At 42.5% G+C, this 26,759-nt stretch overlaps 2 protein-coding genes across 2 annotated transcripts; one reads left to right on the top strand and one right to left on the bottom strand.

Annotated features, from left to right (window-relative positions):
• Positions 1-4,401: 4,401 nt before the first annotated feature.
• On the bottom strand, positions 4,402-12,796 carry RB195_002984 (uncharacterized protein; the record flags this gene model as incomplete). The annotated part of the gene is made up of 7 exons (XM_064200470.1): positions 4,402-4,599; positions 5,048-5,128; positions 8,172-8,240; positions 9,064-9,156; positions 9,210-9,311; positions 12,631-12,689; positions 12,754-12,796. 7 exons carry the CDS (start codon positions 12,794-12,796, stop codon positions 4,402-4,404), a joined length of 645 nt encoding a protein of 214 aa, XP_064056351.1.
• A 323-nt stretch (positions 12,797-13,119) lies between these two features.
• On the top strand, positions 13,120-25,311 carry RB195_002985 (uncharacterized protein; the record flags this gene model as incomplete). The annotated part of the gene is made up of 16 exons (XM_064200471.1): positions 13,120-13,198; positions 19,932-20,042; positions 21,014-21,095; positions 21,170-21,281; positions 21,336-21,407; positions 21,938-22,067; positions 22,211-22,332; positions 22,593-22,751; positions 22,884-22,999; positions 23,209-23,287; positions 23,349-23,444; positions 24,389-24,528; positions 24,596-24,653; positions 24,765-24,890; positions 25,015-25,136; positions 25,206-25,311. The coding sequence occupies 16 exons, from the start codon at positions 13,120-13,122 to the stop codon at positions 25,309-25,311; spliced, it is 1,710 nt and encodes a 569-aa protein (XP_064056352.1).
• Positions 25,312-26,759: the final 1,448 nt, after the last annotated feature.

Consider the following 26,759-nt stretch of genomic DNA (forward strand, 5'->3'; position numbering starts at 1 on the left):
TTATACATTTGAAATGAAATTGAATGAGTATCCGAAATTTACTTCATTTATTGGCTGGCTATAACGATTTCTTACTAAGGTTTATTTCACCATATACGTATCGATCTCTAAGTAGTCTCATTAGCCAAACAATAAATCAATCGTGTTCTGATAGATTTTAATAAAAATGTTTATCACACTACCATTTTTTAGTATTGGATTTGGAAAAAATCCATCAAATAAATACGTCTGGATTTGTTTTTTGAGCGTATTTATTTCTCTGCAGTTCTTCTGTCCTTATGTTTTTGTCAGAAGAATATCGGTTTAAGCTACATTTGACTACTACTGAATTCCCGCTCGTGCGAGAACTAGTCGCCGAAGATAGATTGATGATTGGCCTCGCGCCTGCAAGCTTAAAATGCTTGTGCAGGAGCCCGACCATTGAAGTATACGCGTCCTAATTTGGAATGATCGTAGGCTGAATAGACTATGAAGGTGATACAGTGGCACGTTAAGCCTTTTAAGAAATTCTTCCATACATTGGATCACTTGCAGAGGATGCATAGGTTCAGTTTGTTCACTAATTCACTTATTCATCCACTACGTCATTTTTTCATTTTGTTGCTTCTATGGAGGCAAAAAGTTGACTCGTTGGGTAACTGATGCCTTAGATGACGCTATTTGCATCCTTTAATCCTTCAACTAAGATTGAAATTATGTTTCCAACTTAACCTACCAACGGGTAAGGGATGAAATGTCTGGCAAAAAAAAATTGCTTGGAATGCGCTAACGAACTCGACTTCATTTCGGAGGTTGTGGGATTGATGGACGCGTGGGTCCGGCTTGTACAATAATTTAGAGGGGCTAGCCGATGAACCAGGTCAGTGTTTTTATCTTCCTAGATAAGCCCAAACACAATTTATCGATCCGGGAGAGATGAAGTCCTCGGGAGACCTGGGACGTATCAAGCCGTCAAGTCAGAGAGAACAGTGTCGCATTCGAACCTTTTGCCAACAGCTCTATACATCCCGTCCTCTACCTTGCCTACTAATGCAAATGTACCAACATCGAAGATTTTTGCAAACGTTGTCCGTAAAATATAGCAGTTATACCAACGGCATGACTTCTTAAGCGAGGCATAATTATTCGGGTTGTTAATGTTTGGTGGAATACGTTTATCCAGAGAATGTCAAATTTGAATATTTTTACTATCACTGGACGCGCCAGCATGCGAACGAGACTAAATGATCGTTACCAAGAAAAAAAAAAACAAAAAGTGCTAAAGGTTTCGCATCTTCATTTCGTGCTTATTCGGATAACCTCAAAGGGATGATCCCACGAATCTGACGTGGTATGGATTTCCCGTGGACAAACTCTATACGGGATCGTAGATTGAGGGATCAGGGATGGTTCCGTTCGTCTCTTTCTAATTGTATAATAGTAAAAAAAAAATGCGTGGAAGACCCCGTTTTTCATGACGATTGCAGTTGGAATGCTCTACAGTTGCACGCGCGCCGCATCCAGCTGCGTAGCGGTCGAAACCCAATGAGTTACCGTCGACTGCCTATTCAAGTGAAACCTACGGTTGAGTTGCTGAGGAGACCCTATCTTATACATAAGGGAGCGTTCTAGCGTTCCTCGTAGGAGCTGTAGCGGCTCTCACACCGTTTTTTTTTTCAGGACGATTAGAGAAAGATGATTGGAAGCGCCCCTGATCCCGCAATCTGTAACTCCATCTCTAGCTTTTGCCGTGGATTCCCTCGGTGCGTCAGATTCGTGGTATTCGTGCTGCCTTTAACAATACTGCCTTTACTCACGTTTTATTCTTCGTTGCCTGTTGCAAGCGGCCGACTACGACGGTCACGAGTGCTATTGTGGGAAATCAGTGCGTGCTATTGACATTCATAAATCAAACAATTAAAACAATTCATAAATAAAACAATTAAATCATAATTAATCTCGAGGAAATTCCAAAGGCGCGCTTGAAACGCTCAAAAAGTTTGTAAGTCTTTTGTATTATGTAAGAGTTTTGGTTACAGCTGATGTAAGAACTTCAGTTGGCAAGTTTGCAGTGTTTTTATATAGGTCTACAGAAGAAATATCGATAAATTTTAATTGTAATCCCCGTCGCAGTAAGTCCCACATCCTGCACTCTCAAATATCCTACCAGAAAATATCCCTTGACATACGATAGACTGCAAGCAGTAGATTTTCAGGGAAAATGTAAAAATAAAATCGACCGTTTATGGTGAGTGAGGATCGTCTGAGGAATACTTATGTTCGCGGCGAGCGGACTCGATCAAAGGCAGCGTATTAGAAAATTGACTTAGCATGAAAGTCTTACGAGAAACATACGAAGCCGCGGTGAAGATTATGAATATGAGTGTAGCCCCGCTCATCTCCCCTTAATCTTCCTGAAAAACGGGGTAGGAACCGCCTTAGTTCCTATGAGGTATGCATAGAACGCTGCGTACGACCGAGCGATCGAGGATCGGTGAGGCCTTTTCATTAGCATATTCGAGAAAACAATAAATGATAGCTGATGTGAGGACCAGAGCGTGTACAAGGGGTGCATTCTAAAATACTCCGTAGGAACTAAGGCGGTTCCCACGCGGTTTTATTCAAGATGATTAGGGGAAGTGAGCGGCATCACCTTCCTTATGATGCTCCCACTAATAGTCACTCTTACTGAAAATCTACATTCCAAGCACAATACATTGAAGCTAGAAAGAGTCTAATATTGGGAGCAACCGCTTATCACAATTGCACCAGGCTTCAAGTCGTTTTGAAGATTAGACTGTCTGTGAGAAAATTTATCTTTCCGTCTGGTCTTAAGGTGATCCACGTGACAGAAAACCAAACGAACTGCAGTAAAATGTTCAGGGAACGCATATATTCTGATTGCTTTCCGCTATGGCAATTCCTATCCCTAATCTTCCTGTCCCAACCTATCCTAACAATGATCACCAGAATGTTGTTGTCTGTTGTAAATACGTGAGAACCGTAACAAATTTCGCAGAACTGCTAACTTTGCTAGCTTCTCTTTCTTTTTTTGACCGCACCTTGCTGATTCTTTAGTATTCACTTATTATCTTACGGTGAATAACGATCTGTCTGTAAGTGCGGCGCTTCTGGCTTCAGTCGTTGTAACGGAAGGAAAACACTGATTGGAACTAAATCTTGAAAAATATATAGATAATTTGTGAGAATTGATTGAAACTCTTCTGATAGTCATATGTGCTCGTAAGACAACTTTTTTCCGCGACATGCTCTCATAAGATCTATCCTGGACTTCTACCGATCGATTTTCCGTGAGGAAAAGGGTAGTGTTCAGCGTTAAACATCTTGGTTTGATGCGCCAGCGCTTTCACTTCAATTCAAAATAGTTTGAAGCTAGAGAACGCGTGCCCAGCGTATACATAGGGTGAGTAGCTGATGTATTAAAGGCATCTGAGGTGGTACGGGTTTTAGGTGGAGTATTCGTATACAGGATCGTAGATTATGGAGAGAAGGGTTATTCTAAATATTTCTTCCTAATTACCGTAAAAAACGGCCCGGACGATACAGCTTCGAGCGTTACGGCGTGCTACTTTCTATAGCGAATTCGATTAGAGCGCGCCAGCCCTGTGCACGCGCCGCATCTTCCGAGCCGTTTTTTACGGCAATTTGCGGCAAGGAAGAAATGGACGGAATCACCCTCCTCTCCATATTCTACTGTGCCGCATACGAATACTCCACCTGAAATCCGTGCAACCCCAGATTCGTGGGGTGATGCCTTTAAGTCAAAGTTTTTATCCTTCCAAACAAATCTGGCAGCAATTTATCGACCCCTAAGGGATGGGTTGATTCTAGGGAGGTTTTGGACCACCGAGTATCCATACAGTCGCAGCGGAGTTTGGGCGGGTATAGCGCAGTAAGCGAGGGGTTCTGCTGTGACTGCACTATCGATTGCTCGACGTTGCCCTAGCGTAAACCAAGCCTTTCATCTCTCCGAGTTTCATAAGTTGGGAGTATCCGCCTTGTTTGGGAGAATAAAAATACCGGCTTGATACATCGACTAGCCCCACAAGTTTATGTAAAGCCACACGTGTTCAATTTTTTGTACTCTAAAAAAAATCGAAGCAAAACCCAAAATAACAGAAAACCAGCTTCTCTGCAAGGCAGCGGCTGCAAAAAACAACTCAGGAGGAGGAGGCAGACTTCCTACCATAGCGTCACAAGTGTTAGGTCATCCAAATTAGTAGGACATATTTGTTATCCATTAGAAGTAATTAGTTTTATTAAAATACTATGTAACATTTTGGCAACATATGACTGTTTTTTAAAGTAGCACCTATTTACAAACTTCTTCTATTTCTTATTAGAACGCTACTATTAGAAATTTGGAGATCTGTTCTGTTAATTCTACAGTAAGATTTCTCCCTATTGCTTCACCTTCTGTTTGCAATCCGTCGCTCGCTTTTTCTGACTTCCTTTCTTCTCGGATTCCAGGAGATCCAACTCGAAATCGACCTCATCCTTATTATTGTTGTTGCATTTGTTGTCAGATCCGTTCTTTTTCTTTGCATCATCACTTTTTGTTTCCCAGTCGCTTTCAACGTCGTCCATAGTTGGATAGGCCTATAATTGCAAAGTGCATTTGGCAGTGTGTGTTCGACCTTCAATAACGTCGGCATGATGGTGATTTAATATTTGTTTCTAGTAATCTTTTATTCTTGCTATCGCTTCAGCGACTTCACCCTCTGCAAGGCCCGAGTGGGTGGAATCGAAACTGATTTATTCGGACAAATATCTTGTCCTGCCAATAAAGAAAATCTTGCAATAATTACATAGGGAGACAGCTACACCACTATGTGCTCGAATGGAGGAACACCTGAATGTTAAAAGAAAGTCACGTGTCTTCACTGCACTAGGTAGTTCCAAGGCGCTGCGTCACAACAGAACCGAATTTGAAGTTGAAATCACGATCTTGGCGCGCGAACCTTCATGAAACTCGAGGATCCCCATAATTCTCTTCTGAGATTTACTGAAATGTCACAGTAGTTTTGTTTCTGGACAACAAACTTACGCTTTCCTGCCGTTTTGCTCCTAAGGCAATCATAAGTTCTTTTTTGTTCATCTCCGGTTGTTTCGGTCTAAGTTTCGAACTCTGAAAAAATACTTGTTTCGTTGGCCTCATGTTCCTGCTACTACTAGATTTTTGAAAATCATTGTCAAAATCTTTGTCTCGTTCTGGAGAACATTAAAGAATGCAATTACATGGAACCGAAAATGAAAGGAAACGTGAAGTGGCGAAAAATCTTGAGTTCAAAAGGGGTGGGCTAGGGAGAGCGGAGAACCACAAATGGTGCTGAGGGCACAAAAAGTGCATGTATTGCAGCTAATGCGTCGCGTTCGACCGAAACAAAAGTTGACAACAAAAGTTGTTGTAGTACTCCAGTAATACGTGATTAAAATTCGATGAGTATTCCCGCAGGCATATTCAATTGGAGTAGAACAACTAGATGTGATTTCATACGAGTATCATTTGGGTACCTGTATCACCTGTGCTCCCGTTGTTCGTCTACTTCGGAAGCACCAAGGCCAGTAGTATTTTCATTTGTCCCGATCGCGAGAAAAAAATGTCAAATAGCTTCTCTTCTCGCGGGGGAGACGAAGAGTATTGTGCCTCTCTTTGATGGACTTCATAAAGAGATCTGACCACGAGGTCGCCGGTCCTCATGATTGCGTTTGATATCGCGTGGTATCCAAATGCTCACTCCTCTGGTCCAATGATTGTCGTTGTAGATCAACACGTTTACGTTTACGTAACAATTTTACCTTCTTTGATATATGCGGCAGCGTCTTTAATCTTCGATCTGCTGACGTAGGACTACGAATTCCGTCTGGCGTGAAGCGGGATACCCCTAGCATCTTTCTTTCGATTAATTATCTTCTATGATGCTGGTCACATTTTCCTCCTAATTGCGGAACACCCAGGTTTCCGGAGTGTAGGTAAAGGTAAGAAGAACGGTGATGTCGAATTAGTGAGAACGGAGACAAATGTTCTTAGTCCTCTTCACTACACCCTCGATGCTCTTATTTGCTCCCCAAGCCGCTTATTTCCTCCCCACCTCTAAGATCAGGCCGTTCTTCATGTTTGTTTCCCGACCTAGATATACAAAGCTAAAGCATTCGGATATATTCGTTCCGTAGAACGTGAATGTTGCATCAGAAACCCATCCGTTCTTCATGAACATCGTCTTTTGCAGATCCAGCTGAAGACCGATGCATCAACGTTTCGCCTTGGTTGTTCAATGCGTGGATGACTGTCTCTGTCTCAAATGATTCGATGAAAGTGAGACACGGCGGCGTCTTGTTTTTTTCGCGTTACATCTATGAGTTTTGAAACGGTGAGAATGTGGTCAATTGCACTGAAACCGTTTTAGAAACCCTGCTTATGCGCACGTCTGTCCTTCATCTAATGTTCTTTCAATTATGTTTAGAGTTACCGTTGTGAAGAGCTTGTAAATGACAGTAAGCAGACTGGGCGATAGTTGTCGATTTCGTAACGAGTGAATAGTCTCGTCAGTGTGCTGGCAAGGACTGGGGTCAGGTTCTTCAGATCTTTCACATTTCATTCTGTTCTGATCGGGTAAAGTACGATTCTTCACCGGCATGGTGGCATGTGACTTCGAAAGAGAGCACTTTTGGGATTTTATGCCCATCTTTCCTCAGATGGTGAGGAAGCAAGAGACTATGGCTGTCGAAAAGATCTGAGTGGAAGTCGTAGGCATCCTTCTTCATCCTTTCTCGATGTTCCCTTTCATCTGGGTTCCGGAGAGCAGTCATTTTTGTTTTAGGATTGGAGAAGTTCCGACGGGAGAAGCGAATGCTCACGCGCAGCTCTGCAGCTTCAGCAAATATTGCCCCCCTCCCTTTTCGAGGTCTTCTTTTATCGCTTCTCTGCAATGCTCCGCGAGCTCGGACGTGAGTTCGTGCTTGTCTGCAGCTCCATCTTGACGTATCAGCTCTATAGTTTCATTACGATACCTTCCTCCGGTTGACCCCACGTCCAGCGAAGAGAGGAGAGGTTTTGGATCTCCGAGTTCCTATGGGTGGTCTTAGTCGTCTTGATAAATTCGAAAACCCTCTCCTTCTGTTCGTTCTCTGATAAGGTGTGCGTCTCGACGTGAAATTCCTCGTGCGTTCTTCTAGGGCTAATTTTGCCTAATTTTGAAATCGCCAACAAGGACCTCGCAGAGGGTATCATCTCCTCTGTAGACTTTTTTCAGGTCCGTGTAGAAGGCTTCTGCTTTTTTTTTATCTTCTTTGGTTGGTGTTGGAGCGTAAGCGACGAAGATGGTCAATGCTGTTATTGATCCACATCTTCTCATCCGTAAGCGTCCGATTTGAGATGTCAATTGTTCGAAAGAGTCAATGTTCATTGTCATATTCGTGCTGACGAGGACACCAACTACCAACTCTTCCACTGTCGGATGTTCCTAAGAACAGAGTGCCATATATGACATTCAGTGGGTGGCGTCGTCTCGTATCGGTCACTCTATCGACATCGTGCTTATTCTTCCTTGCTTGCATCACCTGATCTTTGATGGTCGCCTCTGATACAAGCGTGCCTGCGTTGTAAGCACAGATCGTCATCCTAGTCCTTTTTCGTTTCGGCAGCCTAGATGACTCCTCCAATCCCGTCCTTCCTGATGCCGTCATACCGGGCGTTCCTTCGGAGTCAGAAGACTCTTTCTTAAAACTGATTCTCGCATATAATTTCAAAATCCATTGGCAGATGGCCAGTCTTCAGTCCCATGAGTTTTAGAGAACGTTGCGTTCTCCTGCAGTGGACAAGTGTAACTTATTTGCTGAAGGCGACTCCTACTCGCTTCCCTTGCAACCTCCGACTCACTTGCTTTCGGGGTTTTAGTCTGATTAGCGTTAGGAATACGAACATATGAGTCAATTCTGGCATACTAGAAGCAGGGAATCTGTCCCTTGAATCCGTCTGCGTCTCAGGGTAGCCACAAGATCGCTTTTGATTCCCAATTAGCCCGTCACCTAGGATCGCGCCGCGTAGCCTTGCGATTACCCGGCTGTAATCTGTCATCTCTCTGAGGAAAGTCAGTGGAATAGATCTACTTAATAGTATATCGCTTAACTTTCTCGTTGTCACTTTTTGACTGATTTTAGAAAGTGATCACCTGTTTCTGAGCTTTGTCTTTCTTCTCATCGCCCCAGTCACTGGGAACATCGTCAAAGGTGGGATATGCCTACAAACTTTTCTATTCTCAATATTCAGGAATTTATTTGTTACGGTGATAAGCGCACTAATTAAAGTTCATTCTTGCTCCTCAGCGACTCCTCAGTATGTATTTTTCAGAACTTTCGTTCTGCCAAACCTTGATAGGCAGGCCTAATTTAGAACTGAGGTGATTCGCAAAAAGCTAAGACTTTTTAGGAGCACCTTTTTGACCTTGGTCGCATAAAGAGGATATCGGAGCAATTCAAAAATAATTTTCCAAATTTCGACTAAACTTGTATAAGTTCATAAATCCGCAAAAAGGTTTCCTTACAAGTCTTTAGATTCTGAAGTGTGAGATAAAGGGATAATTTATTTGTTTTTCCTTCTAAAAAGTATCCAAAAATTGTGGCCTTGAAGTGTATTGCCAATTTTCTTCTTTTTTGTGTGTGCTAACTGACAGTCGCTATGGAAGGTACTGCATCGCGGTGTATCGTCCTTAGCGGAGACAAACAGTGATACCCTACCTTTCTCCACCAGCCGATGCATCGATAATCGATTAAACGATAGAGCCAATGTCAGCGCTAAGAGACTATTTAAAATAGTTGACTTTGAACAAAGTAATCAGAATTGTGCGCTACTGTTTGAAAAACGGAAACATATTAAAGAAACAAAACAAAGCGGAGATCTGAGGAGCTTATTGGCGCCATCGTCGTATCGATCGGTCGTAACACCTATCAGTGGGACCGGATGGGCAATGTTTAATACGTGTGGTGTTCACCTCTGCCGAAACCTTAGATACATCAAAGCAATAGAATAAATTTGTGGGTGAATATATGTGGAAAGTCACTCACGCTGGACTCTCTCTTCGCTCCTTTTTTGATCATGTCCATTTTTTCCCGAGGTGTTGCACCAATCCGCTCAGGAGTTTTCTTTGGGCGGAGAATCTAAATTGGATGGTTTAAATGACTTAACCATAACGTTCTTCAAATGACCGTACTTGTTTCTTGGTTTTTCTTGTTTGTCTTCTAGATCTAGATATACTAGATGAAAAATTTCGACGATTCCTCGAGTGTGACCTTGAAGATGATCCGCTGGGGCGCTTAACTATTTTTCTTTTACCTATACGCATAATTAGGTGAATCATCTTATCTTTTTAAACTAACGAGCTGTGAAGAAAAAAATTTACGAGAAGCACATGTGTAACTATGCCCAGAAAATCCCTTCAACGCAAACATTTTTTTCTTGGCTGTCTGTGGAAGAGTATCACTGGCTCCCTCTACTGTTTAGTAAGAATCAACGTGAGATTAAATACCGTTTTATTCGTTTGTATACGTATTCAGTGCAAGCAAGACGCACAGGAATAAAAGAAATGGGGAGGAAGCAGGAGGCTCATATTACCAAAACTTCTGATCTATTCAACTTGAATTTTCCCCCATATACCGTTATCGCAGTACAGTCGTGTCTAAAAAATCTCGAGAAGTGCGACATGTCCTTTTCTCTTTACTTTAGGTGTTAACAGGAGAGGAAAAAACCACGCAGCGCATGTAATTAGGGATCTGTCCGAAACTATTCATCTGTTCTTTATTTGTAGTTCTTATTTATAGTTCTTTATTTATTTGTGTACTTCTTCTGTTTCACTTTGACTTGATCGATTAGCTGATATTATCCTCTGATGCGATTGGCGGCATCACGTCGACATCTTCTTTGAGTATAGCCCCGAGAAATCTCCATCTCCAGCAAGAGTTTGCTCTTAATCACTTCATTCGTCACTATCCCATATCCTGCGAAACTTAACGTTTCGTCTGAGATCTTTTTTACCACCTCACTCCAGAAGTCCCGTCTTCGGCAAGGTGGTCTTTTCCACCCAAACCGTGCAGGCTCCTCAGAACACGTTGAACAAGGCGATCTGATGGTTTTCTGTAGTTACTTTCAAAGGCGATGTTAGATGTTGATACCGCACACGTTTCTCATCGGCTTTCGTAAATATCTTCATTGTGGCATACCCTAGGCCAAACTCAGTCGAGCAGCTTCCTTTTCGTGCAGTCACCTTCCTCCATCACCGTAGACTGAGCTAACCACGTTCTCGATCCGTGCATCAAGATAACATGAAAACCAGATGTTCAGACTCGCAGCTTGACTTTGCGGACGATGGGAGCCGACCACAAATACTTTGTCAAAGAAATCAACGCGGGCTGGCTTAAGCATATATGGTACACCTACTCGTGTGCTGCCTTTGCTTTACAGCATATAGCCCAGTTAACAGAACTCATCTACGAGATCGACCGACTTACCAACCCTGATTCCTTGTGGAAGTCTTTAGGGGACCCACATCTGCTTGCACTTCTCAGAGCGCAGACATAGCCCATTTACTGCGGCTAGCCTCGACACAAATTTGACAAGATCTTGAAGTTCCGCACTTTCCACAATACCGTCAGCGTATAACAACATGTACTTGAGATTGGGCAGGGGTTCTCTTATTGTTCCAAGATGACGTCGGCAGAACACTGATCGAGTACCCTTCGCATGATGTCTTCGATGAGAAAGAAGGGCCCTACCAGTGTTCCTTTGTTCCAATCACCACATCAAATGATGATGTGCTGCTGTGCTGGTGTTCGAACTGCAGCATTGATCCATGTCATCTAAGAATCAAATCAGCTCATTTGGTTCTCCAGCGAAGCGCGTTGAGATGACGGTCCCGATGAGGAGAGCCGAAAGCGGCTCCGAAGTACAGGACAACCAGTTGCATTGGCTTCGGATAGCGCTGCCAGATCTCACGAATCTCATATGGAAGAAAAATTTCAGCATTTCTGCGCTAATTTCCTCGTCTCCACCAGATTTTCTACTTTTAATCTCTAGGATACAGAAAAGAACCTCCAACTCGGTCGGTGAACACTCGCTAATCGCATGTGTCGGTCTATGAGTGTGCTCGAGTTCGAGAAATTATGGCGCTTGCCGGATGATCAAGGTGTTGTACTGATAAGCCACAGTTCATTGGCAGTACTGAAGTCTGACGAAAACTTTTCGCTGTTACCGCTGCACTGTTTTAGTAAACAATAGGCTTTCTGCGGTTTGCTGTCCTCCCAAGGCTTTTCAAACGCATTTCCTCTTGACTTTCATTCATTTCCGTAATCTTTTTACAGTTGCCAATCCAGTTAGTTTTCTTCTCAGACTTCTCTGATTGAAATCATCAGGGGAATTTGAGAAGTGCTGCGGGCGGCAGATACAGAATTACATGAGGATACCCTAAACACTTGACATGGCAGGTCTGAAGGGCGAAGAAAACAGGACAAAATTCCGTCAACGTGTCAACGGACCACAAGGAAACTTTGTTATCCAGATTTCATCACAAAGTGTACCCACGACGCTGCAAGGAAAACTGGAAGGGGAGAAAGGCATGGTTGAAGCTAGACGGTTTTGAGCCATCGGTCGTGCATTCACGCCATACTTCTTACCGATCGCGTTGCATAAAACGATGATACCTTGATATGTCGATGATCAAAAATGGTGTGTTCAGTTATGTCAGGGATGATACCTTTGATCGAAGATACGCACAGCCGCTTTCGGCAGCAATAGCTTCCGACTAATTAAGTCCAATCAGCGATACTGTTGAAATTTATTTATGGAGCCGTAAGTGGCACCAAACGTCCACGGCCATTAAAATGCCACTTTCAGTTCAGTTACAGTTTATCGGCGGAGTTGTCCCATTTTACGCTCACCTGTCGCGGTGCCCATTGGAAGCTTAGAAGGGCCTCTGTGTCTTGTTGTCACCAAACAAAATGAAATGCACTATTAGATTTTGCGGCTTTATCTTTTGTTGAGAAACAGCCCTTCCTTGTGTTAGCAGGTGAATACACTGATTACACAGCGATGGTTTGGGGACGAATCGTGAATCCTTGGCTATCACTGTACATGGTTGTTTGTTATTACAGTCGGCAGTTAAGGTGTTCGACCGTGTCGACGCGATACGTTTGCGTTGCTCACGTTCTGGTGTTCTGACTTGCGCATCTGCCAACCGGCGTCGCAGTTTCATTGTGTGTTGGTAGACCTCTTGCACTCTTTGTTCTGATGGATGATTCACGGATGGCTGGTTTACCTCGGTTGAACATGTCCTCCGCAGAATTTCTGCCCATTACCTTTTTCCTTATAACGTTTGAGGGCATTTTCGGCCACTATAAGGGAGCAATAGGACAGTAACCGCTAATTCTAAATTCACATGAATTGTAGGAACTGCAAGCCACTTCAATTTTGGCACTTTTCAAATCAATTTTATATTCAAACCCTTTCAGTACTTGACCACAAGCGTCCCTTACTGCAAATTTTCCCCCCTACTTGACGGGTTAGTCCCTACAAGCTGTGCAAGTTTTTCTTGTTTGCATCCATGTGCGGTAGCCATTTTCAGAGTGAGTTGTAAAACTCACAAACTTGTCTGACTTCTCTTCGTTTGTAGTCTTCTCTTTGCTGCACGTAATTAAAGACCCTTCAAAATACTTTCTAAAGAACATTTTCCTAAATATTTCCAGAATAGGGTTGAAGAGACCTACATGATGTAAGAAACACGAATAGTATGTTAATAATTGAGTACATATTTACTTGAAGACTGATAAGACGTCGCTAATCTGCAAACACCAGCGTGTGTTATTGAAATGTGGCTACCACAGACATGTGTGCAGTAAAACTTCTGCCGAACACCTCAGAACCATGAACTCACAAGCGTTCGGCCTTTCACCGTAATAAAGAAACTAGAAATGAAATACACCTCTTCGAATAGCTCATGGTTCACATTTTGTTGACATCTTCCACAAGAATTACTGTGTTACAGTAATCCGGCAATTACATTCATACATTTCTCACACTTATTTGTTGTTTCCCTCACAAGATTAGAGCCATATTAACTCACTGCACGGACAATGTCGCGTCGTGAACGGTTCGCTTTCAAGAAGATCTCTTTGCCTGAGTTATTTCGTTCGGATGCATTCTCTTTTTTTGGTAAGTCAGTTGCTCAGAGAATTTATGTAGAAGTGTGCGGCGTAGAGTTGAACGTTCAATCTTTTTTTGTTGAATTTGGTGGCCGTAATTGTGCAGTTTGAGAAATTGGCAGCGATTTGCGTAAAGCTATTCTGTTTTGAGATACTACACTTGCATGAGTTTGTTTTACAGCTCTATAGTCGGGCGCCTTCAAGCATTTCTTCATCTTGTGTCGAGGACATCACAGTGGTGGGAGCAATTTTCTTAGCAGAAAAACAGAAAAAGAAAACTTAAAGTCTTGCTACTTATTATGATTGCAGCAAACGATACGTTATTTTCTTTCCAGCTGCGTGTAAATTTCTGCGAATTTACAACTGTTTTTCCCATTCGATTCTCATTTAAGCCGAAAACGTTTTCCTTGTTATTCCTTCTCCTGCTATTTTCAGTTTTTCTTTTCATATAAAACTTGACCATGGAAGAATTCGTTTTTCATGCCCGCAACCTCCCATGTATTCACTCAACTGGGCTCTGCATATCCACTCTAACAAACTAAATTGATAATAAATAAATATAATTGATAATGCGTAGCACTACTGAGAAATGGTCTGAGAGGTTGGGTTTCATCTCAGAAAAGCAGTTTTTATCTTATGTGAACGGAGGTGTAGTAGAGTCGAAGAGACATGGAACCCGTTGCTCTGGCGTAAGCGGTTGCGCTCGAAGCGGCGCGGTGGAGCTAGCGACTGGGGTTGAGCTCGGATCGCGAAATCCAGCGATAACAGATGTTACACGGGGTTTCCCTTCGATCCTAACCGCTACTAGGCTCCTCCATACCGCTTCAAGCGCAGCCCCTTACGCAGTTGCACCGAGCTTCAGGACGGTTCGACTGCTGGGGGAATTCCATACTTTGGATCATTCCCAACCCACTCACTCAGTGTTGCGAGGCGGTCACATTTATCTCGTATAGCGAAACTCTTGTATCTGTCGTCCTTCCTTGAAAGGCAAAGCTGATGGAAGCTCTTGTTACGTGTGCCTTTACTCCAGGTCCGTCTGAAGCCCAGTAGAATGCAGCAACAAGGTCGCGAATTTCTCTCCGAACTAAAACGCCCTGAGGGCTCATGCAACTGGGTATGCGGCTGTGCAAGAAATGCCGCGTTGGAATCCTGACTCAGCTCGAGTAACGAAGGTCTTACCGCATACCCAGCTCTGTACGCTGTTGCACCGAATCCAGCAGGTTTTTTTTTATCAAAATAGATTTCTCGTACTACCGTCAGTAGCGTTGCCGAGCGCGCGACGTCCACTAGTGACAAGTGTCTATGGTAGGGTCAAAACGACATGGAACATAGTGCATTTGTGTACGCGGCTTTCCTCGAGGCGGTGCGGTGGAGCGTTGCGGTTGGGAGCGCACTGGAACCCTTGCTGGCACCTCCCATCGCTGCAGTTTGCGATGATCCCACCTCGATTCCAACTGCTTCCTCCACCGCGCCGTTTCGAGCACGTACGCAAATGTACCATGCTTCATGTCGTTTTGACCTGACTATAGAAAGGTGGTCTCTTGCTGAGTAACGGTGATGACAGTGATGACGATGATGTGATTTGTGATTTTTGCGGGAAAATATCAGTTCACTCCAACATCGTCGCGACAAGAAACACAGTCAAAGGTTTAAAAGGAACTAAGGACTGCTGCAATTGAGTAAGTGGTCGCGCTTGAAATGACGTTGTGAAGACTTTGCCCATCACTGCAGTCCGGCTGAACCAAGCGAGAGCGCACGCAACAGCTTACGCAGTAGCATCAGGCTTCAGATCGTTTGGACCCGACTGTGCTTACCTCAACGTGTCCGGCAGCGCGTTCCCTTTCCTTTCCGGTTTGCGCCTCCTGAACTACACTTACCCCATCTTTCCAATGCTCGAGGCGACTGCACTCAAGGTACTCACGAAAATAGCCACACACTTAGAGAACACAGAATACCGGATGTAATTTTCTAACATAGGCAACGCCCATGTTTGCCTAGTTTCGTAAAAGTACCACAATTATCGAATTGCCCCCACTGCAGTTCGCTGTTTTGCAAGCTCGCACGCAACAATTCGCCAGGAACACACATATTTCCACATCACTTTCCTGTTCCCAAGGACTAGCATGGATGATTTTTAGCAATCAGAAGTGCCTAAACATTCGTTTCCGAATGTTTCGTTTGTGGAGTATGGTACAGTATTGCATGGAAAGCGAAAAGAAAAAATATCATCTATTCTTCTTCATTCAGGCGTAGGTCTGAAATTCGCACAGGTGCAATACATCGACAACACATTGAATTGGACTAAATGTACTAGTATTTCTAACCTTACGATTGAGTCGATACTGATCCATTACACTGCTATTTGAGATCTCTCTTATGTGCTGTACCAGTTTAAAGAGAACTTTTTCTTTAATTATTATCCTGAGATCAAAGACCGCATAATTACTCTGCGAATTTACGAAATGATACTTTTTTTGCCTAAGACGTATTAGAATTTTGACCCGAGGTCAACCTATTATTAAAGGCATCACCCCACAAATCTGGGATGGTGCGGGTTTTAGGTGGGTTATGCCTATACGGAGTCGTAGATTATGGATAGAAGGGTGATTCCGTCCACTTCTTCCTAATTGCCGTAAAAAATGGCCCAGAAGATAGGGCTTTAGGCGTGCCGGCGTGCTATTTTCTGCAACGAGTTCGATTGGAGCGCGCCAGCCTTGTGCATGCGCCGCATCTTCCGTTCCGCTTTTTACGACAATTAGGAAGAAATGGATGGAATCTAGATGTGAATCACCCTCCTTTCCATAATCTAGGACCCCGTATAGGAACTCTCCACGTGAAATCCGTGCCATCCCAGATTCGTGTGGTGATGCCTTTGAGCGCACGACTCTTATAAGAACAAAGGCAACACATCTGGTCAGATCAGATTTCTGGTGAATCTGTTGCTCTTTTTGACCGATTCCCATAGGACGTAATAACTGAATATCTACTTCCATCGTATTCACCTATAGTAAGGTCAAAACGATATGAAGGATGGTGCAGTTGCGCAAGCGGCTGCGCTCGAAGCGGCACGGTGGAGCTGCGATTCGGAATGAAGCGGAACCATCGCGAACTGCAACGAGCGATGCTAGCATGAAACGATTCCTATAAATCCAAAAATCATATGTATTCCCGAGTGATCAATTCGCCCGACGAAGCAACTGTTCACCATACTCACACGAGTGATGCGACTTCATCCCTACGAGTGTAGCAAGTTGTTTCGTTGAGCAAACTGATCATTCGAGTGCCTCTGATCAAGCCGATTTTCGCTGCTGACATTTGCACCTATCTACTACTAGAGTGAACTTTTAATTGATATTTTCTCTTTTGTCTTTACAGAGTCTTATCTGGAAAATTGGAACAAATCCTCCTTCCCCGGGACAGACTTTTGAATTGCTATTTGTTGATGTTTATTTGCTGAACTGAATAATACTCACTGACTTATTGATTATTTGGCATAAGCGAACTCTTTTTGAGATAAACGGTTAGCATTCCATTGATTTATGGACAGTTCAAATCGTGCCAACCAAAAACATTGAGTATTATGGTTCTCCTCATTGTGTTCATGACTGCATTCCGTACATAATCGTACACACATTTCAGTGACATTCATTTTTATTCTCCCCCCTCCCCTCTGTATCTCTCATTTCGTTTCTCTTCTTCCTCACATTTTCAAGTATTTACAAAAAAATATTACCATAGTCATGCATAGAACCGGCAATCGGATTATACCGTAACAATCCTATAATACTACGTCTGTATTCGAGTTTTTTTCACATTTCTTTAAACGTCACAACAGACACGATCAAAAAATTGAAAATGATCCTTATTGTTATTTTTTAACTTAGTTGATCGTGGATGCTGGTGTAGCTCAGTCGGCAAGAGGTTTCGCTGTCTAGACGATCGATCGGAGGTTCGAATCCACCCTAGTTCTCGCCAAGCCTTTCACCCCCAGGGTAGATAATTTGGTACCAGACGTGTCTAAGAGGATAAAAACGCTGACTTGACACATCGGCTAGCCACCATACGTCATTGTATGGGCCAGTTACACGTTCGTAACCTCAAACGATTCTGAATTGAAGTGAACGTGGGAAACTATCATTCCAATACACTAACGGACAACGCAACCCACTTCGGCTGATGCATGCAATCAGGAGTACTACGCAGTACGTATTTAAAGGCATCACCCCACGAATCTGAGGTGGTACGGATTTCAGGTGGAGTATTCGTATACGGGATAGTAGGTTATGGAGAGGGGGGGGGGGGAGGGGGGTGATTCCGTCCATTTCTTCCTAATTGCCGTAAAAAATGGCTCGGAAGATGCGGCCCGTGCACAACGCAGGCGCGCTCCAACAGAACTCGTTGTGGAAAATAGCGCCCCGGGACGCTCGAAGCCGTACTGCGTAGTAGCGTAACCCGCCTAAAACTCGCACCATCACAGATCCGTGGGATGATGCTTTTTAAGTACAGGTGGCACCAAACGTCTTGTAAATTGGTCACAGCCCCGCTAAGATTGCAGTTTCTATTTGTTGCAATCTTTTTTCTCGTGAAATTATGTGTGATTGGACTTCTTTCTAGTCACAGCCTATTCAAAATCCCAAAATCTGAATGAAAATAGCGCCAATTACAGACTATTACAGAAAAACAGGAGGTGTGGCAGAGGCTCAATTCATAAAAGTTGAAGCCTTTGAGAAGACCCTATGACAACAAAGGAGAAAGAACTAGGAAAAGAAGCAGTGAAAAAGGATTTTCCTATGATTACAACTACGAATAATGCTAATCGTACACAATTACACACGATAATGTTATAAAAGTTCAATCTCTAGAAAGTAAAATCTGAGGGACACCCTAGAACAAAAGGAACTACAAAATCGCTACAAAAACATTTTGTACGAAGAAGAATTGAAGGAAAGTATCAAAAATAAGAAAAAGACGTCCGAGGAGCTTGTCGTGCTGTGACAACACACGCTAGCGCCCGCCTTTACCGAGGACGTAGTGCGTCACTCCGATAGAACACGTCTTACGCCGGTTGTGCACAATAAGACATAATTTGGTTCGGAGATGGGGTAGGGTTAATCCACGGCACACCTTAATAACTTTAGGCTACATGTCATGGAGCTGCTAAGACCAATGTTTGGGTTTTAGAAGCAACTTTAAGGTCAAAATGACATGAAGCTACACGAGCGGTCGCGCTGGAGCAACGCGATTCGTAGGCGCTCGCAGCACCCTGCGAGCAGCTGGCTTAGCAATTTGGCAGGGTGGCCGGAATTTTTTTGTTGTTTTCACGCTTTTTGCTTTTGTTCTGTTTTTTTTTGCCTTTTATTTTCTTTTGGTATTTTTGTTATGTTTGATGTATTTGCTTTTGCTACAGAGATATATTACATCTGTATGGTTCTTAACTTATTGTATTGTTTTTGTTCATGTTTTACTTTTGAAATTTGGTTCATAATGGTATTTATTTTTATTTAAATTCCCTCTTTGTTCTTTTTGAATGAAAAGATGATTAAGAACTATCAAAAGCAGTAGAGAAAGAGCTGATTGAAGGACATAACTATTGAGATCAGCACGATGCACGAGTAGTCGTAGGCGGAAGATCAAAAACAGCACTTCGCCCTCGTGTCCTGCGAAAATAATAAAAAAGCGCGCGGCCACGGTGCGCGCTGTGTTGCGCGCGACTTTTGAACAGTAGGTGTTGTTTATTCAGCGGCGTTCCAACACCGTCATCACACCCGGCCACCCTGCTGCCCGTATATGTGCGCTTTCCCTTTGAAATACTTCCTAAGAAACCGAATCTTATACTAGTTTCTATTTCTGTGGAAATATGTGCCGTATCTTCGAACCGATTTATTTCCTGATGATTTCCTTTTTAATACGGATGGCTGTTAGCACATTATAACATTAATTACTCTTCTTCCGTTGTTGTAGCACTCTTAAGAGTCCGATCTAAGTTTTAATTATCTGCTATGAAGTGGTGTTCGAAAATGTAGACTGGTAGAGCGAATATGCTTTATTTTGAATGTAATATCTGCAGAAAGTGCATGTTTCAGCACACAGTAGAGTACAGTTGAGTCAAAACGACCACTTACCTGACTCGTGGTGCAATTGCGTATGCGGTGGCGCTTGATGAAGTGGTGCGATGGGATCCTCGCCCTTTCCACAGTAGAGCTGGCTGGGTCTGTCCAATCCCTGTTGCAACCGCTTACGTAGTTCGCATCAGGACGTCCTTACCTGTCTCGACTGTAATTCAGGCGTGTGCAATCAAAAAAAAAAACGCTTTTGTTTCTTTCTAAAAAAGAATATTTTATTCGTAGTCCTACTGACAATATATTTGAAAATCTCTCGGGAAGTTACGATCAAGCCTGTACGTACTTTACAGCCTTGTGTATTACTTTCGTATAGTATGTCGGGTTTGGTTCCTTTACAGCCGATTCATAACCTTAGATATTTGGTGCATTTACAGAATGTGTGCTATTGTTATTCATGTTGAAATGCCTATATCCCGATTTTAAAGGACAGCATTTTACTGAACAGTTATTCAGTGGTTCCCTCGCAAACATGATTTACCGACTCCAGCGCGCAATTGTTTTCCCATTAATACTGAAAAAAATAAAGTGCAACGATTGTCGTGCAGAACAGTTTTGTCTATGTATTTTTGTTTAAATTCATGGATGTCAGATGTTGTTGACTCGATATCAGATAATTTATAGGTATGGCAGATTTGCTTCCTGTGGATGTCCCGGACGACTTTACTCGCGGCAAAAATCGCGATCACAGAGGACAATTGTGTCCGATTTCTGACGGCCTCCGATTTACTTATGGTGTGTTACTTTTCTATTTCTTTACTTACTTTTTATACAGAGGGCAGTTCCCAGCCTATAATTAGTGGGAAATCAGCTTTTGTATATCTTTAGAGGTGACACTGATGTCTGCTGACCCAGTTACGGTGCAGTCAAAGCGACCTGAGTTGTGTTGCATTTGTGTGGGTAGCTGCACTGGCGGTGGAACCATCACCAGCTCCAATCGCTTTAAGAAGCTAAGTCCTAACGCGCCACTTTGAGAGCCGCCGCTTACGCAATTGCACCACAAGCCGAGTAGTTTTGATCCATTTGTATTTCTCGCTGCTGTTGCTAAAATGTTGCTAGTGCTGCTACTATTATTGAGCCACTTTTCTACTTTTTCTATTATCTCTATTCTATACTATCTATTTTTCGTGGTAATCAGAATATGCAATCACTCATGCAAGTCATATCTGGCCCATTTGAGCACTCACTTTTTTGTGTTCTTTGTCTAAAGAGACGTTTTAGGAACAGTCGGGTCAAAACAATCTGAAGCTCTGTGCAGTTGCGTAAGCAGCCGCAAAGAGGATCAAAGGCGCATGGCGCTTGGGATCGAGGAGAAACCCTTGCTAGCACCAATCTTCGCTGCAGTTTGAGTAAAGCTAGCGATGGTCCCACCTCCTTCGCAAGCTCAGCCGCGCTGCTTCAGCCTCTTTCGCAAATGCACCACGCTTCAGGTCATTTTGATCCAATTATGCACCGTTGCCGCTGAGATACTGAAGACGTATAAATGTGTACATCTTCAGTATCTCAGTGACAATGGTGTCGGAGCAGAAGCAGCCTACGTTTCGTTTGCAATAGTAACCATTTATCAAGGCATACTAGTGCTTTTTTTAGATTTTAAGGAAATTATCCTTTCGGTGTGTTGTATGTGTGCCACGAGAGCGCTTTTTTGAAGTCTTCCTCTCGTTCATGTTTTCTACGAATTGTCAGCGCAAATTGTCATGTTTTAGGAACAGCTGGCTTTCGTCAAAATGCTGACCTGCTGCCTTTTGTGGTATTCAGAATGGGATACCTTGCAGGTTTACGGGCGAGGTAATTGTGGTGCAGAGTCGCAACAGTACGAAACGTATTTCTTTCACTTGAACAGAATATTTTTTTTCTGATAGAGAGCTAAACCAAACGATTGGACTAATGATAACAGCGTCTCATAACCCAGCTTGCGACAATGGAGTGAAAATTGTCGATCCTAAAGGCGAAATGCTTGCTTCCGATTGGGAGGTACCTTCACTTTCATCTTGCACGTTTTTGTTGTTTAATAAAGCTTTTCTCTAGAAATATGCTTCGGAATTAGTGAATGCAAGTGACGAGCAGCTTCCCACTGCCGTGCGGGCTCTAGAAGTTCAGGTTAGTGATTAAAGGCAGCATACCACGAAACTGACGGTGAGGGAATCAGCAGGAAAAATTAGATGGGATTGAAGATTGCAGGACCAGGGGTAGTTCCGCTGATCACTGTTTAATCGTCGTAAAAAACGGTGTGAAAGACCCCGTTTTTTCACGAGATTACGGTTGCAAAGCGCCATCTTTGTGCACGCGTCACATCTATGTGCGAACGGTCGAAGATCAGTTGTGTCTTATCACCAGCTCATTGAAGTGAAACCTATGAATACGTTGCTGAGGGGACTGGAACGTCTACATAAAGAGGCGTTCTAAAGTATCTCGTAGGAACTAGATTTGTTCCCACGCTGCTTTTTACGACAATTAGGGAGAGATGAGCGGATCCACGCAGAATTCCACAATTTACGGTCTCTACTTTCTGGGCGGATTCGCACACGCCGTGATTTTCGCGGTATACTACCTTTAAAATGCTCCTTTTAAGGTGTTTCCTAACCGCTCATGCAGACTACGCACTCAACGGCTTTCCTATCATTTTCAAGGTGTCGACGAAACGTCCAGCTCCTGATGCATTGGTAGTGTGTGCTATGGACTCACGCGAAAGTGGACCACATTTAATGAAGGCTGCTAAAGCTGGTGCTGCACTGATGGATGTGCCATTTGAGAGTCATGGTCAGCATTATTGCCTTAAATACCATACTTCAGACTGTTTGTAGGTTATTTTCACTTTTGATATTGGCATCTCCTCGTTTGGTTTACACATATTCATTTGGTCGTTTGGCATGTTAATTTAGTTCTTCTCTCTTTGTTCTTAGGTTTGTTGACTACTCCACAGTTGCACTATATTGTTAAATGCAAAAATGACCCGTCATTTGGTGAACCAAGAGAAATAGGATACTACGTCCGGATATCCGACGCTTTCAAAGAGCTCCTGAAGGTATTTTTTTTTTGCGAAAAGATGCTTGATTATTAATGCCATTGGTTGTTCTGTTAATATTCAGCAGGACGCCTCAATTCCTTACTTTTCATATTCCTCTTTTTATTATATATAGAAATATTTCCTCAACTCGCCTTTGTATTTCCAATATAACTGAATCCTTCGTTTGTGGCATTTGTTAACACTTTACTTTAAAATATTTCAAATGTATAGTCTTTGTCTCTTTTTACGTACCAACAAGTAACTTTTTAAATATTTAGGTACAAGGCAATCACAAACATTCCCACTACTCCAGCGAGCTTTTTCTTGATTGTGCTAATGGTGTAGGAGCTGAAAAAATGCGAATGATGTGTCGATTTCTTCCTGAAGATGCACTAATGATTCAGTTCCGCAACGAGGATGAATTGCTTAACTACGAGGTGGATTAATTGCTAAATACTGGTTACTCTCAACTAAAACAAAGTTAAATATTTTCCGCATGAAAAGGCTGCTGCTAAGATTTAACACAAAATCTATCCTTTTACCTTCTCATAATTTGGTTGCCTATTTAGTGTGGAGCTGACTATGTGAAGATCAGCCAAAATCTTCCAGCATATTTCGATGATGTCGATGTGAACGCTAAGTGTGCCTCATTCGATGGTGATGCAGACAGACTTATCTACTTTCGGTTTGTTGTTTATCCTTCTTCCATAATAACAATTGAAATTACTTCATTGCTACTACTAATGCGTACAGTGACTAGTTGTTTTGAACTGTTCGATTGTTTATGCGATTGTGATCATAATTGCTGTTGTATTTAGATAGAAATTGAATTAAAATTCTATCAATTCACCAAACTTCACTTCCAATACCCTCTTTGTCATTCTGTTTCTTTAGAGCTGCTGGAGATCGAGACAAGGTAGTTCTTATGGACGGTGATAAGATTGCAGTGCTAATGGCACGGTACATCAAAGAGGCAAGAACAATCAACAAGGGAGGTTTGTTCTGAGTATTTTATTCCTAGTTTTCTTTTTAAGGCTCTAGACTCCGCTGGAATCACTGATCTCACCTTGGGTGTCGTACAAACGGCGTATGCAAATGGAAACTCGACAAAGTATCTGAGAGAGGCTGTGGTAAGTAGTGCATATCTGTCACACATTGTCTTTTCACATGTAACATAATAATTCTGCTTTTACTGAATTTATGTGACATTAATAATGAAAAAGGAAAGAAATCTGTTACAAGTCCAGTCAATAAACAATGTGTCATCAAAAGCTCACGTATTGGAAGCTGCATTTTTTACTTTTTTTTTAATTTACGGGGTTTTTGGTAATTGCTACATGCGTGGAAGGATCCATGTTTTGTAAAATACCAAATGCGCTGAGTTTAAATAGAACTATTTCAATGATAGAAAATGAGCAAGTGTACCGATAACCTTAGATTAATGAGGCTGCTAAAAACGTCGGCGGTTTTGAGGAATCAAGTTCTTGTGTGTTCATCATTAGGTAGTCGATAAGTTAGTTCGTTCTATTTAATATTCTCCAGAAACAGAGCAAAATATTACATGCATTAATCAGTTACTAGTCTACAAGTTTTGTCACGTACATCTCGTATAGCCGGATCAATACGACCTAATGCCGGGTGCAGTTGCGGAAACGGCTGCGCTAAAGTGGTGGAACAAGCTGTTTCGATCAAGACGCGACTGCAGGTCTAGTTCCATTCAAAATTGAGACTTAAGGTGGAGGGTCCAACCTCGATTCCAACCGCTATCTCCGCTGCGCCGTTTCGAACGCAGCCGCTGACGCAATTGCATCAGGCTACAGGCGGATTTGACGCTACTATATCCTAGCTTATCTAAATCATTACCAGTGCTATAGTTACTGGGCAACAGACGTGGCGACTTTGCACAGACTGCATCCTGCTGCTAACTCTTAGAGCTACTTTTGACTGGTGAAATTTCCTAACGTATGCAAGCAGCTTTTTAGCCTTTAGTTTCGAAAGTTTCAAACTTCAATAACAGTGTGACTATGACAATGGAAAGCAAATGAGGAGAATTAGATTAAAGTTCTATATTCAGGGAATTACGCCTGTTTTTGTTCCAACTGGAGTAAAACACCTGCACCATGCAGCTATTAAATTCGACGTCGGTATTTATTTCGAAGCAAACGGACATGGAACGGTTGTTTTCAGTGAGAAATTTCACCAGACGGTGGAGATGTATGTTTTTTTCTTTTAAATGCTGGATAACATTCAGCTTTTAGAGTGGTTTACTCATTGCTTGTAGGGAAACGTCTAATGACGCAGTGAAGAGATTGCGGTTATTCTCAAGGGTTGTAAATGAGGTAGTAAGGTATTCTCATATTGTAGGAGTAGTCTCCATATATTAATTCTTACTTTTTATTAATTTGATTAAAGTCATGAAAATAAAACTGTTCGAAATGCTTTTCTTGTAGGTTGTTGGAGATGCTATGGCAGATCTTCTGGCTGTGGAACTGCTTTTGCGATGGTACGGCTTCTCCATTGAAGACTGGGAACGTGAGCTGTACACCGATGCACCAAATGTGCAGCACAAAATACCGGTTAGTTCCCGCATCAGTTCTTAACTCAAGCTACAGCAGCTCCAATGGTTAGTGTTCCTTCGTGTAAGCCTTATTCCGAAGTAGCATAATCCGGAATTGTGTCAGTCAGCAAATGCGTTTTTAGGTAGTGGATCGATCGAAATTTAAGACAACATATGAAGAAACCACTTTACTAGAGCCAGAAGGGGTTCAAGAGAAGATTGATGCATTAGTAGCTCAATACAATGGAGCGAGAGCGTTTGTCAGGTGGGTGTTGCGTGATGATTCAAGTTTTCATAGTCATCTACACGATTTCCAGATTTTACCACTTTTCAGACCATCAGGAACAGAAAATATTGTTCGCGTATACGCGGAAGCCCAAGTCCCGGAAGAAGCAACAACTCTGGCAGATAGTATCGCAACTTTAATAAGACAGTCGTAACGCTCTGGAGGAAATTCTAAGTTTTATCCATATCTAAAATGAAATAAAATATTGCATGTATAGTTGTCGTCGTTCGAGATTTGGTCAGATTTTCTGCTATTATTTTTCAATTTACCGTTGTTGGAAACTGATGAGAACGGAAAACCTGTGTATGGGGAAATATGCATTTACCCGTGCGTTGCGGATTAAGTGAGCTCTTGCTTAATAGCCAAAAATTATATGAATGTGTGTATTTCCTTTTCAATAGTTGAACAGTACCTTTGGGAATCAGTGATCTATGAAATTTACGGAGATTCTGAACCAGTGTGTTCACTTGTGGACTCTCGTCACAGTCACTATTAGATTCTTTTTTCGTTGTGTGACGTGCGTTGAAATCTGTGAGATGTAAGGCGTTCTACGCTGCAAGTAACTTGAATGTAATTCATTTTATAGAAATAAAAAAAAAAGAAAATCCGCGTTGTCATAAATTTAGGCACAAACTGTGGTTGCACTGATCACCAATGTTTAGGCTTAAACTCAAATCAAGCACTCACGGATTGAAGAGTTTGATTGAGTTTCTTATGACATGGAACAGTAGCGACAATCCCATTACATAAGTAGGCATAATTTCACCTAAGCGCTACGTATTAGTTGTCGAATTAATGATAATTGGCGAGGCGACCACGCACGGCAACGTGAGGGAATCGACTCAACTAGCATTAGCAGTCGGGAGATCTTTGGCTACAGCTAACTCAGTGGTCGTTCGTCTTGCTGCAAAATCCAGTGATGGTATCCTTAATTCTTTTTTTTTTCTGTAATCTCTCTTCTCTGTAACGGATTAAAATTAAAATGAACTAAATGAAGAACAAAGGTGAAGAAACGTTGATGAATTGTGCTTGGAATCTCGTACCTGTGTGAGAGTAGGCCTACATATTTGTCGATCTCCGCTTGAACACACTCGTATCGCCACAGGTGAAAAACTCATGGTCGATGTCTGTTTGCTTCACGGTCTCTCGCTCCATTTCCGGATATTCCATCATGCCATAACTACGTGTAGTGTGCAGTGATCCTGGCACATGACAACACTTGCCTCATTGGTGTCCGTATAATTTTTCTTACCAGCCATATTTTCGATTTGCCAAAGAACCACTGAATTTTTGTTACATTTCCAACTCAGTTGTACACTGAAATTTGCTGTGCGCGACTTTTGTGCGAGTTACAGATCAAAACTCCTCTGTTTTCATAGTTACCCTCAAGTGAACTCTCTTCAGAATCCAGACACAGGGAAACGTCCCATAACGTCGAAATATATTAAGTTTCGCCATTGAAGACAAACTTGTTCCACACAAATGAAATCTGTGGTGCAAACACATAAAACAACCATCTTCTGGTTTTTAAAGAAGACATACGAGACCTAATGGATTCTTTCTTCGCGGCTCGAAACGTCAAGCCGCGAAGAAAGAATGCAT

The sequence above is a fragment of the Necator americanus genome, chromosome IV (genome assembly GCF_031761385.1).
Source record: "Necator americanus strain Aroian chromosome IV, whole genome shotgun sequence".
Taxonomy (NCBI): domain Eukaryota; kingdom Metazoa; phylum Nematoda; class Chromadorea; order Rhabditida; family Ancylostomatidae; genus Necator; species Necator americanus.